This window comes from Prionailurus bengalensis, chromosome D3, assembly GCF_016509475.1.
Source record: "Prionailurus bengalensis isolate Pbe53 chromosome D3, Fcat_Pben_1.1_paternal_pri, whole genome shotgun sequence".
Lineage (NCBI taxonomy): Eukaryota > Metazoa > Chordata > Mammalia > Carnivora > Felidae > Prionailurus > Prionailurus bengalensis.
Genome location: NC_057356.1, coordinates 89,948,426 through 89,967,899, shown reverse-complemented (window position 1 = coordinate 89,967,899; position 19,474 = coordinate 89,948,426). Strand labels below are relative to the sequence as shown.

The 19,474-nt window shown below is 54.9% G+C and overlaps 1 protein-coding gene across 1 annotated transcript; it reads left to right on the top strand.

The window, feature by feature from the left end:
- Positions 1-1,124: 1,124 nt before the first annotated feature.
- DIPK1C (divergent protein kinase domain 1C) lies at positions 1,125-18,966 on the top strand. Its single transcript, XM_043557185.1, has 4 exons — positions 1,125-1,325; positions 10,258-10,941; positions 15,194-15,358; positions 18,164-18,966. Exons 1-4 carry the CDS (start codon positions 1,125-1,127, stop codon positions 18,380-18,382), a joined length of 1,269 nt encoding a protein of 422 aa, XP_043413120.1. The 3' UTR covers positions 18,383-18,966.
- Positions 18,967-19,474: the final 508 nt, after the last annotated feature.

The following is a 19,474-nucleotide window of genomic DNA, read 5'->3' as shown; positions in this document are numbered from 1 at the left end:
AAGTTTTTAAAGTTGAATGCAAGAGACGGGCATTTCTGGGGCCGGCAGCCTTCGGAGGCCATCAGCTGTGACAGGTCACCTCCTGGGACACCCACCTGGGCCTCTCTTCTTGGGGGAGCAAGGCTTTTAGGGAAGGAGGAGCAGCCGCGCAGGGAGGGGTGGAGAGGGCTGGCAAGAACCCGAGGCAGCTCTGTTGGCCAGGGCGCCCCCTGTTTGATATAACGACTGGGATTTGAATGTGGAAGCGTGCTCCCCAGATGATGTTACAAACATACATAAATACGGATTTAGACGCATTTAGGGAACTGTCTCCTAGCCAAGGGGTAAGCGTTTAAAGAGTGCGGCGCTCTTTATCCCTGGAAAGCACACTCGGGCGTGTTTCGGCATCCTGGGCCACAGCGGTGGGGTGCAGTTGGCTCCTTGGGAAAGGCGCGCGGGCGGGGGTCGCCAAGACGTCCCGAAGGTCCCAGACCCCCGACGGGGGCTCACCCCGGGAGGCAACGTAGGAAACCCAAGTTGGGGCAGATTCAGAGGAGAGAGGAATGTAGCCGAGTGGTAAATGCGGGGTTGGGGTAGGGGGACAGAGCTGCAGCCAAGAGCAACCAGGGACCGTGGCGGGGGGGGGGGGGGGGGGGAAAGGTCTGTAGAAAGATAAGGTGCGGGGCACCGAGCAGCCACCCCGAGAAGAAGAGGGGAGATCTTGTCTGAATTAAAGATGTGTTAACGGAGGAACTAGGAGCCTGACCCGGTGTGTGGGGGGGGGCGGTGGTGAGTTTGAATCCACGCGGGTTCTGCGGATTCTGTTTCACAGGGGAACTGGTCTTCTTGGGGAAAAGGTGCAAAAAAAAAAAAAAGTGGAAAAGGTGGCAGGGTGTGGCGGGCGGAGCAGGGCGCGCAGCGCGCAGACCCCGGGAGCGGCGAGCGGACGCCCCCTTCGCCAGGCGCGCGGGTGGCGCGCAGGCGGGGGCCGGCGGACACTCCACCCCCCACCGCCACCCCCGGGCCGGGCCGGGCTGCCGGGTCTCCCCCTCCCCTCGCGCTGCCTCTCCCCCGCGCCCCCTCCCCCGCCGAGCCGGGCCGAGCGGCGGAGCCGCGGGGAGAGCGCGGGGCGCGGGCGGCGGGTCATGGCGCGGAGCGGGCAGGGTCGGTGCGGGCGGCGCGGGCGGCGCGGGCGGTGCGGGCGGTGCGGGCGGGGCGCGCTGCTGGCCTGCGCTGCGTGGACCGCGGGCTGGGTGCTGGCGGCCGCGCTGCTGCTCCGCGCGCACCCGGGCGTCCTCTCCGAGCGCTGCACCGACGAGAAGAGCCGGCGCATCCTGGCCGCGCTGGTAGGTCCCGCCGCCGCACCGAGCCCGCGCCGCGCTCCCCGGGGGCACGGGGCGGGACACCCTCCGGGGGGCCCCGGGAGCCGGGCGCGGCCGCGGCACCCACGGTGTGTGTGTGGGTGGGGGGGGGGGGTGGAGGGAGTGCCCGATGCATGCGGACAACCCGGTCTCTCCGCTCCGGAGTCCTCTGCGGGCGCGCGGAGGTGTCTCTCCCTTGTCGCCAAAATTGGTCCTTTGTCCCGAGAGTCTTCCTGCCCAGCTGCTGCCCTGCCGCCCCCGAGCCCGCGCTCGGAAAGTTTGCAGGTCGGCTCTGAGTCTCCGGCCGCGCCTCGCCGCCCGCGTCCGCTGTGGTGCGGCCGGGCTCGGGGCGCTGGCGAGGGCGCGGGCCGGCGGCGGGGCTCGGCGGCGGGGACCACGCCTCTGCCTCTCGGGTCTGCTTGCCTCGCCCAGCGGCTGTTCTGGGATTCCAACCTGGGGGTCCCTCCCGAACCCAGTGCAGGCGGCTGGTAGGGCCCCTGTCTCCCGGCGCCCCAAAGCCGCGGCTCTCCCCTGCGCGGCTTGTGGGACCCCCGGCGGAGCGCGCTCAGGCCAGGGGACCCCGGCAGACCGGGGTCCCGGGGGTCGAGACCGCAGTCTCCTCCAAGAGGGGTGGGCCTGAGGGGTCCTAGGCGGGCCGGGCGGTCAGAGACACAGCGTCGGCTTGCAGGCTGCCTGGCGCACTCGGTCCCAGATGCTCTTTTCGCTGAGTCCAAACGTTGGGTGCTGCTCAGTCTCGGTTTGGTGGGGAAGATTATGCGCATTGGGCGACTTGAGGAAAGGTAGGAATCCCGCAAGGAAAGCCAAAAAGGCCAAGACACTGGCAACTACTGTTCCGTTGGTTTTTTAAGCGGTTGTCCGCTTCCTAAAACAGTGACCATAGAAGCATTTGCTGTGAAAAATTATTTTCTAAGAAATCCCGAAGGGGAAGAAAAAAAAAAAACGCATGGGAAGTTTACAGACCGATTGCTGACATATGAGTGGGTGTTTTGAGAGTGTAGGTTTTCAAAACTTCAGAGCCTAAAGGTTTAAAAACTTCTTAAGTGAGATTGGAAAAATTAAAGTGAGTGAAACATACAAATGAACAGAAATCGTATTCCCTAATGGAGTCTGACATGTGTCATCATAAACTCATAATAATGCAAGTAAGACCCTCACCACGGATTCCCTGCATCCTGTGTATCAATCATCCATCCATTACCAGGCATGTATGGACCCTGACGCTGAAGTTCTATCAAGTTTTCTGTAACTTGGTAACAACTCATTGAGTTTCTCAGTGACCTATATAAAAACTCCTTTCACTTATAAAGGCTTCCCGCGCCCCCCACCCCCGCCCCGCCGCTGTTTTTAGGGCGACTGACTACTTTTAATGAACAAAAATAGTGTAGCCACGATGGAACAGCTATTCACAAAAATAATACAGTAATCTTTTCCATTAAAATAAAAATGCTATTTTCAGGTAGTTGTCTTTGGTTAAGTGGGAAAAGGACTAATGGAAATTATATGGCCTAATATAATTGAGCTAATCATAACTTTCCCAGCATTCCAGCCCATAAATTAAAACCGATTCTGGTTAGAGGCTCTACTGCTATGTCTCCAATGGCAGCCATCTGGGCTCACTTTTAGTCAACACGAAGCTGGACAGATGGATCCTGCTCCCGAAGCCTCTCAATCCTGCCTGTTGCCAAAGGAACGAATCGAAATGCCGCCTCTGTCTGTCTCCCTGAAGTTCGTCTGACCTTGTGTCAATGAACTGAGTTTTTGGGGCGCGTCCCCTGGCCGCCCTACTCAAGGCCATTATTTCTTACACGCGCTCGGGGCTTGGCCTTCTCTGCCTCTCTCCCTGCCTCCTCACCTTCTACCCTCTCCATTCTGGATGTGCTCATGTCAGCCCCCCTCAGCACGCTGGTTCCCAGCTCCCCAGGACACTCTGAACGAGAGCAGGGTTGGAACAGCACGGCGGGGCCCCCACCGCAGACTCAGCTGGGCCCTGGCTGCCGGGGCAGAGGCCGGCACTGTGGCCTCCCAGGACTCCAGCTGAATCGGCCCTCTGTCTCCCGGCTCCCAGGCACTTTCAATGCATCCTGCCTGGCTTTTGTCCTTCATAAGAAAACTGGCTGTTATTTTTCTGACTGCTCTCCAGGCCCTCATTAGCTTTCCCTCTGAATACCAAGCTCAGGGGGAGCCACAGGGAGCCCCCTCCCTCCCTGGCAGAGATGGTGAGTGCCTGCTGGTGTCCCAGGCCTCCGGCATGACAGGTGCCATTGCCGGCCTGCGGGGGAGTCTGTAGACAAAGGTGCAGAGCTCCAGTGGCTGGGAGTGGGGCCTGCTGGCACCCCCCCCCCCCCCCGAGAGGTACTCCGCCTGCTGAGGGAGCCCAGTGCGCTCCATGGCCCTGGACGAGGGGAGGGCTGGAAGAGCCCGCTGGCATTTCTCCAAGGAGTCGAGCCCTCTGTCTCCTAGCTTTGCATTTTTTGAGTCAGACTGCTACGCTCCTCTGCGCCATGGCTTTCCAGCACATCTCATAATCAAGACATCCGTAAGCCCCCTTCCACTTCTCCGTGAGGTTTCTAGAGCCCTTCTTTTCCGGCGAGCTGTGACAGGGGCCACCCCAGGCTGGCAAGCCTTATGCTGTGTCTGATCATTTACAACCCCGGCTCCCCTGTTCTGCTTGCAGAGGGCTTCACACAGCCGCAGAGAGATGTTGCAGGTGCCCGCTGGGCTGACTCCGGGAAGGCCCTGTGCAAAGTAGTTTTCCCTGTATTATTTCATTCTGTCCCCCTCCACAACCCCTGGGCGGTATGGGCTTTTACTGTCCTCATTTCAGAGATGGGAAACGGCGCCCCACAGAGGTAGAGTATCCTGATGGCGCACTGCATCACAGAGCCCGTGTGTAACCCTGTGCGCTTTGGTAGTGGAAACTCCAGCCCAAGAGGTGGTTCCCCAGTGATGAATTTAGTTGCCTGCAGTAGAGATTGCTTCTTCATAGGGCAGGCTTATCTTTCTTTGCTGTGGTAGAAACCCCATGACCCCAGTGGGACTACAGCATCCGGAAAGATTTTACAGGAGAGAAGGACTCTTATTTTTCTGAGTGCTTTGGCCATGTTTGTGATATGTATCTTCTAAGGCATATCCAGGGGCCAAGAAGGGCTGGAGGGTGAACTGGCTCAGTGTTCTGAGATTTTGCAATGCACAGATAACTGCTCAGGTGAGGAATTCTATGGTGGGATATGTTGCTAACCACATAGAGACTTAATGCTCCTTGAAAACAAGAACAGATACACAAAAGAAAACCCAGCCCTTAGGCATGACCTCCGGGACCCTGTCAGCAGTTTCCCAGACTAGAGTGGACAGGTTTTGTTTTTGCCTGAGAACCATAATACACGCTGGAGAGATCCTAACCGACAGCCTCTGAGACGCTTCCTACCAGACCTGAGAATTCTGGCAGTGTGAGTTTGTATGCACGCATGTAGGCTAGAAATGCCAATCCACTGTGAGCTCAGATAATCACAAAATGCCAGTCAACTACAAGGAGAGTTTATTAATTTTTTTCTCAATATGATACCTGTGGATTTTATACGTGCACTCATTTGGGCACAGGGTTGTACCTGTCTCCACGCTGGCAACACCCCTTCACATGCAGAGAAAAGTGATTTTAAAAATTGAGTTGAAGTGAATAAACTGGTTTTTTTTGAGCTCAAAAATAGCTACTTCAATAAGACATGTGGCACATAAAGTAACTTCACTATTGTCTCTAACATGATGACAATTTTTAATTAGCTTGTAAACTTGTAGTTTGTACTTAAGTTCACTGTTTTTTATTTTTTGTTTTTTTTTTTTTTTAAGGGCTGGTTTATTTTTGAGAGAAAGAGAGAGAGAGAGCAGGGGAGGGGCAGAGAGAGAGACAGAGAGGAGAGGGAGAATCCCAAGCAGGCTCTACACTGTCAGCCAAGAGCCCGACATGGGGTTCAAACCCCTGAACCCTGAGATCACGACCTGAGCGTAAGCCAAGAGTTGGAAGCTCAACCGACTGAGCCCCCCAGGCGCCCAGCTAAATTCGTTGTTTTTCAAATAGGAGATTAGTTCTTTCTCTGTGTTTAGGAGGCTCAGACATGCAAAAAGATCCTGCAGACCACTCCATCACTGGAACCAGCACAGCCACAGTGGATGAATTTCACACTGTGTGTAAGAGAGTGGGAACGGAAGTGGCAAACGTACATCCTCAGACAGGGTGGTGACAAAGAGTAGCTCTGACTAACCACGCTGTGTGTACCCTGCTGTAAAGCAGATTCTCTCCTAGGACGAGCTGGGTGACGGGGGCACCAGAAGTTAGGGCACAGATCTGAGGCCTCACCTACGGCAGCTGGCAGGCCCCCCTGGGATTCGGGGCACCCCGTTCCACTTCCCGGCCTTTGCGATGGCCGACACTGCCTCCCCGCAAGCTGCCAGCCGCGCAGGAGGCACACTTACGCCCCAACGTGTTAAGCTGCAGAAAACAGCCCATAGTAATTAATGTTCCCCTCCAAAACGGATGGGCTCTACCCCCAATTCAATGATTATTCCGTTGTTCAAAATGTCTTTGACTCCTGTTTGGAATCGCCGACCAGATTTGTAGGGGCAACGCCGTAGAGACTTTCATTTGAGTTGAACTCGATTTCATCTGTGCAGGGTAGTTTTGTAGACGACACTGTGCGGTGGGGAGCCGGTGGGGGAGAGGATATCGCAGGTGAGTGTGGTGGATGGAGAGCTGGGGGCAGAGGACAGAGGTGAGGACCCCTAGGGGCAGGGGGGCTGTCTCCCCAGGAAGGTTGATCTGGCACTTGGGGGCCAGAAGCAGTTTTGTGTGGCAGAGACGTGGCATTTTGTCCTAGGCCAGCCCCCTTGATCACACACAGCTGCTGGCACTAACTTTGCCTCCCACACTGCTGACCCGGATCTGGTTCTCTGAACATACCAGACCACTTTGCAACTCCGGCTCTTTGCACAGGCTGTTCCCGGCAAAGGAGCTGCCCTCTGTCTCCTCGTCTGCTAGGCGCACCTGCCGTTTGGCTTTCAACACTGAACTCAGGAGCCTGTCTCCAAGAAGAAGCCTCCCCCACCTCCGGCCGTCTAATGACCAGGGCTGGAGAGGGGGGTCATCACTGAGATGACCAGGTCCTCTGCACCTGTGACCTTGGCTGACCTTCACAGGTCTCCTGTGACACCGTATTAGCTCCCCATGCTACAGACCTGGAAACTAGCCACAGCTGCTGGGGGCGCCGAGCTGGGAGACAAACCCAGTCCGCCCGGAGCCAAGCCTGGCTGCGCACCTATCCCGCACAGGTCATACTCTGCTGTCATTTATGAGTTTGGAAGGCAGCCACCACTGTTCTGGGAACTCCTGAGCCTGGTACCTGTAGTGGATAGTGGCTCAGCTCACGGTCGGCTGGGTTAAGTTGGGAGAGAGAGTGGCATGGTTCATTTGGAGCTGGCTGGGGGTGGCTGAAGCAGCAAGCCCTTGCCCGTGGCCGTTGACAGCCTCAGAGGATTGGAGGGGTCTTCTTGGCCCACAGGTGTCTCTCCTGGCCAGGAGCAGTTCTGGATGAAAGTAAAGCTCCGGGCCATCGTAGCTGACGCCCTCCGCAGTCCCCACTCACCGTCCAGTGGACTCTGTCCAACTCCTCCCTTCTGTCAGCCCAGGACTCCCCTCCTCCCACCAGACAGGTACTGTCACCTGCTCTTTATCTGTTCTGTACTTCATACAAAAGCACTTTTGATCAAGTTACAAATGTGACAACACTCAAAAAGCGTTCTGGAATTTAATCAAATAACTTTGGAAATCATACTTAAAGAGGAATTTGAGGGCTTTATAAGGAAATCAAAAAAAGTTTTTATTTTCTGATCAGGTTTACTGAAGAAATGTGAAACTGTAAATTCCAGAGACAGTAGGAGAAAACCACAGGTCAGATGAATGCCCCACGGTGTTTCCATCCTTCATAACCTTTCTGCTCCTGGTCGGCTAGACCACTTAACCCTTTCATCCCCACCTCTCCTCCACGAGGAGCCTGAAAGGTCTCAGGGGAGCCTGAGTCAGCTTTCTTACCAGGGGTGATATGGAAGCAATTCTAAGCAGACAGTGAGTGACTCAGAGGGTCCTGATGCTTTCAACACTCAGTTCTTGACCCCAAGCCTTGGAATTAGAAGGATGGCATTTTGCCAACATTGTGTTAACGTTAAATACGTTAAAGGCGACTGCAGCATGGAGTGTGCTTGAAACAGTGGTGCGGGTGTTTGTTAACGCAGCTTCATTACAGGTGTCTGTTTTCCAAAGACAAAAAGGCTGCCCCAGCAACAGGAGGGCATCCCCAGGCTCCGGGGTCAGATTCACGACTGGCACAGGACTCCGTTGCTTGAATCCTAGCGTTTGGCAGGTGTGACACATCCACCGCCCAGCATGATACACGGAGATGGAAAGGCCACAAAGGCAGAAAGGGCTCCCAGGAGACTCCCAGGGTCAAGTCACATGGTGTGGCCTGGGTCTTCCAAGCTCTTGTCCTGGTACTTCCTGAAACGGTCCCGAAAATCCACTTACTTCTTTTAGGAACTAGGAATATTTCTTTTTTTTCTTTTAATTTTTTTAATGTTTATTTTTGAGAGAGTGAGAGAGGCAGAGTGTGAGCGGAGGAGGGGCAGAGAGAGAGGGAGATACAGAATCTGAAGCAGGCTCCAGGCTCCGAGCTGTCAGCACAGAGCCCAATGCGGGGCTCAAACTCACAGGCCATGAGATCATGACCTGGGGCGAAGTCAGACGCTTAACAACTGAGCCACTAAGCATCTCAGAATGTTTCTTTTTTTTAAATTTTTAAAAATGTTTTATTTACTTTTGAAAGTGAGAGAGAGAGAGAGAGAGAGCAAGCAGGGGAGGAGCACAGAGAGAGGAAGACACAGAATCCGAAGCAGGCTCCAGGCTCTGAGCTGTCAGCATAGAGCCCAACATGTGGCTCGAACTCACAAACCATGAGATCATGACCTGAGTCAAAGTTGGACATTTAGCCGACTTGAGCCACCCAGGCACTCCAGAATATTTCTTTTTAATAACCATTTTGGTAATGCATGCTTTGAACAATTAAACTAGAGTATTTATGAAGGTCCTCAATCCTTTTTCTCACACTTTGGGGCCAGACATATGTTTTCAAATTCACACTTTTGGGGGCATTGAAAGGATAATATGGGGCACATACCTTATATTTTGGATATGAAGCAGAACCAGTAATCAAACAAATTAATAATTCTGAAGCACAATCTATGCAAATTCTCACCAAGTCAAAGACCTGCAGACTAACAGCCTCACAAACTATTCAGTTGGGTTTTGATTCCACATGAGGCTCAGAGAGTCATGAAAAGGTTGTCTTTTCAGGGTTTTTTGCATTTTGCAATTGTTCACACATCCAGGCATCGGAAGTACATTGACTTTGAGCCACTTAGAGTACAAAGCCGAGAGCGTGGACGACCACAGCCTCTGAAGGGCCTGGAATTAGGTACCCGGCCACCGTTCAAGGGCATCTCGTGATGTCTTGCACTTCAATGAATGAATGGTTTCCACACACTTTTCTCACAGCCTGCCCGAAAACCGAGCGAGGGAGGCAGACCGGTGAGATGCAGGGAGGGGAGATGAGGCTCAGGGCGGTGGGGCAGCCGCCAGGGATGCCGTGGCACGGCCGGGCGTGGCTGAGCTGCACCGTGCTGAGCTCCAGCTCGTCACTCTGGGCCCCTGGTCGTGCACGAGACAGAGTGAAGACGACGACGTGGTGGTCCTGCCCTCATCTCACCACCTGATGAGGACTGGGTGGCCCCCTTGCTTAAGGTGCAGCAGCAGGTGAGGCCTGCGTGTGCCCACGTGGAGGGAGGATGCATCTGGAGGGGGTGGGGGCGAGCAGGTGGAGTTAGAACATAGGCTCAGCTCCTAATAAAGTGTCTCGGCCTGTAGGTTTCCTGAAAGATAAAACAAAGAAGGGAACCGAGAAACGGCCCTTCATTTTACTCTGTTCCGCACCAGCTCTGTCCTCCCCCTTCTATCTCGTCCCAGCGGGACCACCGGCCAGGGCCCACGGGACCGTCTTCTGAGGGACGTTTGTAATGTGGTGGTGGGGTCACCGGGTCCCCTCGTGTGGAACCCATCCTAAGAGCTGCTCGAGTTTAGGAGAAACGCCCATCCGAGGGCTCCTGGACCTTCCTCACCACCACCGGGAACCAAACACACCCGACACTTCTAGAATGTGTCCCAAGCAGCTCCTGTGTCCCCGGTGCCTGTCCTCTCCGGTTGTGCTGACACCATCATCCACGAGGCCCCTTCCAACTCCCGCTTCCTGTGGTGGGTTCTCCTCCGCACCCCTGTAATCCTTCCAGAGCTGCTGGCCCTATAGGCCACCCTCCTTGGTGCCAGAAACAGCAGGCTGAGGGAACACGCCTGCAGGAGAGGTCCTTCCTGTGGCCGGCCCTGGGTACCAGGTGAGGCTCGCTGGGGACCCGCCTTCTGGGCTCTGACTCTGCCATTCTCTGATGGCAGAGGAGGTCAGAGTTCCCCGGGGCAGCCCAGATGTGTGGCCAGGGTCTGGCACAGTTCAGGGAAGCGAGAGCCAGCAGGTGAAAGGCTTTTCCCAGCATCACGGGGCTGGACGGGGGAGGCCTGCTTCTCGCCTCCGCTGTCCTGACCCTCGAGGCCTGGGCCTGGTTGAATCACGTGACAAATACGAGCGGCTCCTTTAACTCCCTCGCTTCCTTAACTCAGGGACCCAAGTAGCCCGCGTGGCTCACACCTGACAGGTTTCTCTCAACAGCTGACTAGCAGCGCCCTGAGCGCAGGGCCGGGCCTCGTTGCTCCCCCTGCCCGCCCCGTGACCGACCGTCCCCTTCCTTCCAGTGCCAGGAGTACCGGGGCGGGGTGCTGGTGGGGGACCTCTGCGAGGACCTGTGCGTGGCGGGGACACTGAGCTACCAGCGCTGTCTGTACTACGAGAGAGGCAAGAAGGTGCTGCAGGCCGACTGGCGCGGCCGGCCCGTCATCCTCAAGTCCAAGGAGGAGGCCTTCTCCAGCTTCCAGCCGCTCAGCCTGCCGGACGACGCGGCCGAGGACGGCGGCCAGGACTTCCCGGAGGCCGAGCTGCTGCTGGTGGTGGCCGGTGAGGTCAGGAACGCCCTGGGCCTGGAGCTGCCCAACGGCAGCCTGGGGCCGCTGTGGCCCCGGAGGCGCGGCCGTCGCTGGCTGGGCCAGCTGGCCACCCTGTGGTCCCTGGTCCAGCAGGAGGAGTTCGTCCTGTTCAGCCTGCTGCAGGACCTGAGCCGGCACGCCCCGCCCGTGCTGGGCTCCTGCGGCCACTTCTACGCGGTGGAGTACCTGGCCGCGGGCAGCCCCCGCCACAGGGCCCTCTTCCCCCTGGACGGGGCCGCAGGCGCCCCCCGGGGCGGCCGGGGCCAGGCCAAGGCCATCAGCGACATGGCGCTCAGCTTCCTGGACATGGTGAGCCATTTCGACGGCGACTTCTCCCACCGCCTCCACCTCTGCGACATCAAGCCCGAAAACTTTGCCATCAGGAGTGACTTCACGGTGAGTGGCTCGGGGAGGGTGTGTGTGTCATGTGGAGGACCGAGAATCTAGGAGAGGTTTCGGAAGTCACGGGGGACCCCTGGAAGCTTCTGGAACCTTCTAGCCTGGACAACCCAGACCTGCCACGCCACCTCCTTTTGGGGTGTTAATGAGAGAATTTTAACAACGCGTGCACCTTGCACCCCCGTCCTCCAGGAATAGGAACTAGAAGGAAAGGCGCCTGGTAGGGGGCGGAGGGCCCGGCAGGGGAAGGTGCGTCCTTCCTAATGGCTGTTCTGGCTTCTCCAAAGCAGCTTCGCCGCATCTTAGACTAATTCGAAAGCGAGCTCTTGTTGAGTCAGAAAACAGTCTTCAGGAGAGCAGGAGCCACCGAGGATGACAAGGAAAGGTGGCTTTTGGGAGCTCTGGTACAACAGCCAGTTGGGGCTGCTGCTTTCTGCCTGCCCATGCTCTGAGATAACGGGAGACGTTTTCTGGTCCTTTCTTCCTGGAGAGGTCCTAGCTAGTCTCCCTTCCATGGGCAGGGCTTCTAGAGGGACAAGTGGAGTTTTGGCAGCTCCTATGAGGGAGAATCCTGCCGGGGGGAAGCATCTGGCTCTGTGCTGCTCTGTTGCAGCAGGTGAAGTCCGTTTCCCGCTCTGGGCAATGCAGGCGTTCATGGAATTAAAGGTGCTGGAGAAGCAATGGCAGGAGGGACTCGGTGTTTCACGAGAAGATACTCCCCTCCCGCTTCCCCCCGACTAGGCTACACCCGCGTGTCAGATTGACGCGTCCTTGCCCCGTGCCCGGGCAAGCGCTGGGACCACTTCCCAAGAAGTAGGTGTGGTGTGGGATGGGCGCTGGGGAGGGGGCCGTGTCCCGGGCCCCCTCCTCCACAAGCTGCGGTCAGTTAGCTTGTCCGCTGCCAGTGCTGGTGAGCGAACGGCCAGGCCGACCTCGCGGGAGCCACACCGGAGAGCTGGCCGCTGAGCGTGCCGGCTCATGGCGGAACGGTGCTCTGCATCCTGGTGGAAAACAGAAAGGGACGCGAAGAGGGTACTCTTACTGCCGGCCAAGGGCTTCCGTGGCCGGTGACATGGGAGTGCCTTCCTACGACAGCCCGAAACCTACACAACTAACGCAGTCCCTCTGACCGCCCCAGAGGGACTGATGAGCTGGGAGTGGCTCAAAGTGTGGAAGGGAAGTTGCTGAGAGGTTCCAGAAGGCTCTGGGAGGTTCCTGGAGGGTCCGTCTGCAATACCCTGGGCTCCATGAGACCTCTAGACGTGGTTGTGAGGGGGAGGGACAGCCCAGGACTCTGCCAGGGTATTTTTGGAGTTGAACTCCCAGCCAAGGCTTCCCCAGTTCGTGAGCAGAAGGTTTGTGTACTAGACATGTAGGACCGCCGTTCTCTTTCCCAGGGAAATCCTGGGAACGCAGACACCCCAAGGCCCTGGGAAAGGAGGTGTGGGGTGTCCACTCACAGCCCCTGGCTTTGGCAGTTATCTCATCTGACACCCGTTTATTCATCCAGTGAGTGTCGTGGAGTGTCAGTGAGTGGAACTCAACAGGGGCGGTAACAGTTGGGGGAACTGAGAGGCTGTCTGGGCTAGGTTCCCAGAAAAGGCCGTAGGAAGGAGGCAGGGCTGACGGGTCTTCCCCGGGGGAAAGGGAAGCATGGCATGTTGCTGGCTTGCGCACTGCATCAGAGCTGTGCCTTCCAGTATCTTGTGCACAATAGGCAGGAGATATTTGTTCGATGAGAGAACGGCGACACTTTCAAGCCCAGGCTGTGCCCTGTGGACTGTGCTGGGGTGCACAGACCCTCACCTCTGCCTGAGTTCTTGCTCAGGGGAGAAAAGGAAAGAAGGACAGAGGGTCCCGTGTGGCTAACCCTGGCATTATTCACCTCCTTACATGCTGAGTCTCAAGAAGTTAACTTTCCCTGTGATTTTACAACTTTAATGAAACCCAGCAGTATCAGCATCACCGGGGAACTTGTTAGAAATGCGAATTCTCTGCCTCCCCCCCCCCCCCCCCCCCGCCAAGACCTGCTGGGTCTGACCCTCTGGGGGTGGGACGTGGCGACCAGCACATACAGTCACTCACTTTCTCTGGGTCCCCCACTTACAGATCCTGAGAATTTATCCACTGGTTGCCAAGGAACAACTGGGAAACACCATCCATCGCTCTGTGCCCCCCGAACCACTGCCCGCAAATGCTCCTTTCGAACAGATACGTTTCCTGCCCCAGAGCCACACTTTTCAGTGGAGAATGAAATAATCCCCAACCCTTTCTAGTCTGACGCCCGGAGAAAGTTTGATGAGACGCAAGTGAAGTAATTCCGTGCAGGAAGAATGTTATGATTCTCTCGATTCTGGTTAAGAGAACTTACTCAGGTTTCTCTGTTGGCTTGGTTGCTGTTCTTATTTTAGGTGCGTACAGTTATGCTCACAATAGCTATAATCCATTCTCCATTATGCACTGAAAACCAAATCTGGCTCTCCCTGGGAGGTGAGAAGGGAGCAATCAGAGATGGGAGAGAGAAGTTGTAAAGAGGTGAGATCGCAGGTAGGGGCCCAGGGGAAGCCGGGGAGAATGTCGGAAAGTATAGAAAGAAGAGAGACCATGTAGTCCCTATGATAAATTACCGAGACGACAGATGTGTGAGCACAGCCTAATATATATTTTCGTGTATTAACTAGGGTACACAGTGAAATAATGAGACAGGAAAAATTGAGTAAAATTATAATTTCTGCTTGCTGTGCCTGAATTAGTAATTAGGCAAAGCTCTTGAGTAGGGAAAAGTTCTGTATTTTTTATTTTCATTGTTCTCCATATATTTTGAAAGAGCGTATTTTTCCTCTTCTGTTTTACTGAATCATCCCCAAGAAAGTTTACTGCCTCTTGGCATCACTCCAGAGTGAAAAACAAAAACCCAAACTGGGGAGCGTAGCTCCCAACACCACCAAGTTGAGGAGGACACGAACCCCAACCAATGCGTCTTTTGAGATGCTACCAAAGGCCGGAAGAAGGGCTGGTATTTGGAGGGTGACCTGTGAAGGCTTGTGAAATGTCGCAGATTCCATCGAATTCATCAAATCTTCCAAAAGCTCTTTGTTAACACCTTGAAGCTATGAACTGCATGATTTGGGCAGACTCCAGGTTTTATCAAGTTTGAGATCAGCTTTTTTTTTTTTTTTTAATACATTCAGGTTGTGGAAGAAAATCCGCATCATGTAGATGTTATTTCTTTTTCTGGTTTTGAAGCCTATTTGGTTTGAAGCCAGGAAGATAAATCTGAAATTCCAGGGGCTCCACCCTGTTCTCGGGCTGACGGTGGCGTTTTGTATTTGATGCTGTTGGATGAGGGTCCACGGGCATCAAACCTAATTCAGGAGCTTTCACACTGCCTTTCCCAGACACGTTTCGATCCAGCCAGTCAGGAGGAAACCAGTTGGCGTAGGTCACACATATGCCGGAAATAGACAACCTGCGTCCTGCCCTCCACATTCACCGGCACCCCCACGGACCTGCCCCTTGAAGGCAGTTTTCTTCTCTAGCTTCTATTCATGGGGATAAATTATCTGTATTCATGGCTTTCATAATTCTGACCCTTGAAGGTCAGAGACCAAAAGCGATAAAGCAATGGAGGGGGAATTCATTTATTTTTAAGAAATTTCAGACATTCGACTTTTACAGCTGAAAAAATGTTTCAAGTTGAAAAGCGATACTTGTAGTCAGAGTTCCGGATGCTAGGCTTTCACGAGTGATGGCAGATGTCCTTTGGGCAGGGAAAGCCTTGAGATGTGGTCTATGCCGGGCCCTTGTGTGAGTGAAGCATGCGGCCCCCAGCCTGGCTGGGGCCCCTCTTTCTGGCAGGCAGCGTTCTGCGATCCTGCAATTTGTAGGAGCCTGCACCTCAGAGAGCAGAGGCACACTGGCCCCCGGGGGGTCCTCGTGATGGCCATGAGCTGGGCCCCAAGAGTACTTGTGATGGCCATGTGCTGGGCCCCCGGCATCCTCGTGACAGCCCCAGGAGTCCTTTTGATGGCCATGCTCTGGGCCCCAAGAGTCCTTGTGACAACCATGTGCTGGGCCCCAAGAGTCCTTGTGACAACCATGTGCTGGGCCCCAAGAGTCCTTGTGATGGCCATGAGCTGGGCCCCAAGAGTCCTTGTGACAACCATGTGCTGGGCCCCGAGAGTCTTTGTGATGGCCATGTGCTGGGCCCCGGGAGTCTTTGTGATGGCCATGTGCTGCTTGGTTACAGGTGGTGGCCATCGACGTGGACATGGCCTTTTTTGAACCCAAAATGAGGGAAATTCTCGAGCAGAATTGCACAGGGGATGAGGACTGCAATTTCTTTGACTGTTTTTCAAAGTGTGATCTGCGAGCCCACAAGTGTGGAGCAGAAAGAGTCAACAGCAACCTGCAGGTAAGCAGCCCCCACCGCGTGGGCTGGGGGAAATTGTCCTCTCTGGCTGTCGCTGCCCACCATGCCACGGCACCCCATTCATATGGCCCAGGTCCCCTCTTCCACGCCACCTGGGCTTGATGTGCTCAGTGGGGACAGGGACATCAGGAGTTGGGGTGGTCATTTGTCTTGTCTGTCCCATGGGGTTGTTGGCCGAATGACCCTTGGGGGTCTGATGGACAGGGCAGCCAGCGGAGCCCATTATTCAGCTCCCCATTTCCTCCTAACGTATTCCTTTTTTAACTTGCAGTTTTACTCAAAAAATTATCCTGCCCTGATGCACAGAGCAAAAGAATAGAATTTTTTAAAATTTCAGAGATAGACGTAATGACACATGGGCGTTTCATAAGTGGCAAAGGTCGCTCTCAGGCTGGCAGAAGGAAAGCTGGGTTATGCAGCGAATGGTGTCGGTCAGCTGGGTGATGGGGCGTAACAAAGGACCACATTAACTCCTACTTCACTCCTCACCAGACGCCATTCCAGAGGCTCATGTACTTATAAAAAATACAATCCTAAGTGTGCCAGAGTAAAACTGGGAGAATTTAAAATATTATCTGAGAGTAAAGAAGGTCTTTCTGAGCTCAGAAGGCCACAGGAAGGAGAAATTTAACTATCTTTAAAAAATCCATATAGCAAACACGACATAAAACAAAATCCCCCAAAATACAGGCAGATATTTGCAATTGCTCGTACAGACCAGGAGCATAGAGGACAGACGGTTCCTTATCCGCCGGCTGCTCCCGAGGCCCAGGGAGCGTCCCCCGGGAACGCGCTTGCCCAGCAGCGTCTTTGCCATGGCCCCTCCACATGCCGGGGGTAGCATCCGGGGATCGGTCAGTGGGAGAGGGGCCGTATGCAAAGCCCAGTCCCGGCCTCAGTAAGGAACAGTTTTCCTCCTCCCTCAAGTCCTTGGACCGTGGTTCTCAGGAATGCGTCTCAGTAAATCTCTGCCTGCAGATCTCCATCTCACAGTCTGCTCTCTAGGAAGCCAACCAAAGCAAGGGGATAATGTCCTCAGTGTATAAAGAGTGTCTGCACATTAATATGGAAAAGGTCAACAATGTGATGGAAGCGTGAGCAAAGGATATCAACTAGACCATTCGCCGGAAAGGAAGTACAATGTCACATCATCACCCTGACTGCTAGGAACAATGCAAATTACACCGTTTTCACCCACCAGTTGGCAAAAATGAAAGACCACACACGTGTTGGGGAGGGGGAAGCCCAGCGTTCTCATCACACATTGCCATGAGAGCGTATCTCAGCACAACTTTCCACAGGGTCAATTTGGCAATATCTACCAAAACAAAAACCACACCTATCTTTTGGCCCAGAAATTCCATTTCTAGAAATTGGCATAGGTGCAAAATGAAAATGACATACGGGCAAGATATTTACTGCAACTTTGTTCTAATAGCAAAAATTAGCAAACAACCTCATTTCCATCAGTAGGAAACTAGTTAAATAATTTATGATCTATCCACACATTTGAGGTGCAGCCATTAAAGTAAACAGGAAATCCTTAGAAGGCTCTGCCTGGTATTCTGTTAGATGGGAGTGGAAGGTGTGGAAGAGGGTGTGTAATATATTGCCATTCGTGCAAAGTAGAACAGAAAGGAAAAACATGTATCAGCTTGTGTGTGCATACTCTCTCTAGAAGGAAGGGGTCCCCTCGCGGAGCTGGGAACAGAACATTGGACAATCAGCAGGAGGCACACCGGTCTGTCCTTGGGAACATTTAACATTTTTGCACACGTATTCTCAATTTAAAACAGAAATTAGGTGATTTGCTTTTAAAAATATTCCTGGGGCACCTGGGTGGCTCAGTTGGTTAAGCGTCCAATTTAGACTCAGGTCATGATCTCACGGTTTATGGGTTCCAGCCCCATGTGGGGCTCTGTGCTGACAGCACAGAGCCTACTTGGGATTCTCTCTCTCCCTCTCTCTCTGCCCCTTCCCTGCATGCTCTCTCAAGATAAAGAAAACAAAGAAACAATAAAAAAATAAAATTAAAAAAAAAGTTCCTCAGAAGTTAAAGTTCCGTGTCTTCTACGAAAAGTAGAGCTGCAACACTGAGGCCTCTGCTCAATGAGTCCCAAACGGTGTGATTTAGAAAGATAAAGCACATTAATCCCGCCCCTCTCGGTGGAGCCCTCCCAGCAGGAGGAGCCTGGGAAAGCTCTAGAAACAGGAGCATGTGTAAGTGGAAGGTTGGAGGAGATCTCCAGCATCAGTGAATTTCATACCCTACGGGATGGTGGCTTGATTTTCATTTCTGCTTCTGAAGTAAAATGATTCAAAGTCCCTTCTAGTACAGACTTTTCTCCGTGAGTCTATCACGTTTGCTGACTACTTCTCCCCACGTGTCACTGGACCCTCGGGACAACCCGAGGGTCGTCGCTTGTTATGGTGACCAAATATGCACGAGAAAGCCCAACCTCAGCGATGCGGCCACACAGCCGAGGGGATGCTCCTTACGCAGCACTGGCCGCCCAGGACTTTCTGCCCCCCTTTGTCTTCGGAAGTGTACTCGATGACAGGGACCCTTCCCCGTCTGCGTTGAGGCTGGGAGGGGGACCTTATTCCCGGTGCCGACTGGTTCAAGTTCCAGAAGGGAAGGCACTTTCACTATCAGACCATCTGTGTGGGAAGACGCCTCCCTCGGCAGGTGGGGTTGTATGGGAGGAGCCACGGTCTGTCTGGGCCTGTGGAGCCTCCGTGGTCGGTTCGCAGCCTGCAGTAACCACTCTGTCCCCTGCCCCTCAGGTCGTCTGTGACAAGATATTTCGCCACTGGTTCTTCTCCAGTCTCAGGACCTCGGCCGTCTCCGTCCCGCTTCAGCTACAACTGCGGGACGCGGTCCAGGAATGCGCAGACCCTCGGGGCACCTCCGGCCGCGCCCCGGGAGCCACCCCTGACGTGTTCTGGAAGCTTCAGCGCCTCCTTCAAGCCACACAGAGGGAACTGCAGGAGGCAGAGAAATAGCCACTCCCGTGGCCTTGGGTCCCTTCCCTCTATGTTGGTCCAAGGACGGGACGTTTCCTCTATGCAAATGAGTGCGCGCGCAGGTGTCGCCGTGGTCCTTCTGAAATGTGAAATCGCTGATGCCCTTCCCACCGCACGCCAGCTGCCCTCATGTGCGTCCTTCTGTCCCATCCTGGCTTGATTCGCTCCTGATGGAGGCCACCGCGCTGGCCTCTGACCTGCCACCCTTTAAAAGTGACACGAGGGAGGCAGGTACGGCGGTTTCCTCTTGGAGGCCTCTTCGTCGGGAAACAGCACAAATCCCACTCTGAGGATCGTGCTTGTGCTCACCTGAGAGCCAGGGCTTCCAGCTGTCCTGCCTGCACACGTGCCCGCATTTAAAGAAGTGCACGTGCGTGCACACGAGCCAGTGTGCGTGTTCACACGGGAGTGCTCGCGTGAGTGTATGCACGCGTGCGGGAGGACGTGCCTGCCTGAACGAGCTTGAGCAGGGAGCGCAGGAGGCTCCGGGGCAGGGGAAGGGGTGTCCCCTCTGGGACAAGAGGGCTGCCTTTGTTTTGGAATAAAATACAATCAAAACAGAAGTTGCATCTGTAACGCAAACGTAATCCGTCAGGAGAGGACGTGTCAGGATAGCGTATAGGCGTTTTCCTCCTGAGGGGCCCGTCGATTTTATGGAGCCCGTGTTAGGGAGCACGTTACAGCCCGCCGCGGTGCATCTGCCTTTGGCGCGGGAGATGCAGGCTGGTTGGACTGCGTCGTGTTGTCCCCGAGAACGTGGGGGACAGCGAGTGCCGCGGTCGGCGTCGGGCAGGGTCAGAGGCGGGCGCCTTGCTCTCAAGGGCACGAACGCCGAGGCCCGGGCACCATGCCGCACGCTGGCAGGTGCCTCCAGCAGAGTCCTGGGGAGACTTTCCTGAGAGACGAGAGACACGAGGGAACCACACCGTGGTCCTTCGCTGGGCAGGCGGGTGAACCCGTGGGGGGCCAGCCAGGCAGCCACCGGGAGGGAACTCCTTTCTACTGGACACATGGGACACAGCAGGTGCTCTGCAAGTGACCAGCTGGTGTCCCTAAAGGTAAATCAAGAAA

What these genes read in the sequence shown, in the direction of transcription:
- DIPK1C (XM_043557185.1), top strand. Translation starts at nt 1,125, where the DNA reads ATGGCGCGGAGCGGGCAGGGTCGGTGCGGGCGGCGCGGGCGGCGCGGG. An exon ending in CCATCAGGAGTGACTTCACG is followed by an intron (nt 10,942 to 15,193) that starts GTGAGTGGCTCG and finishes GCTTGGTTACAG; the next exon opens with GTGGTGGCCATCGACGTGGA. An exon ending in GAGTCAACAGCAACCTGCAG is followed by an intron (nt 15,359 to 18,163) that starts GTAAGCAGCCCC and finishes CCTGCCCCTCAG; the next exon opens with GTCGTCTGTGACAAGATATT.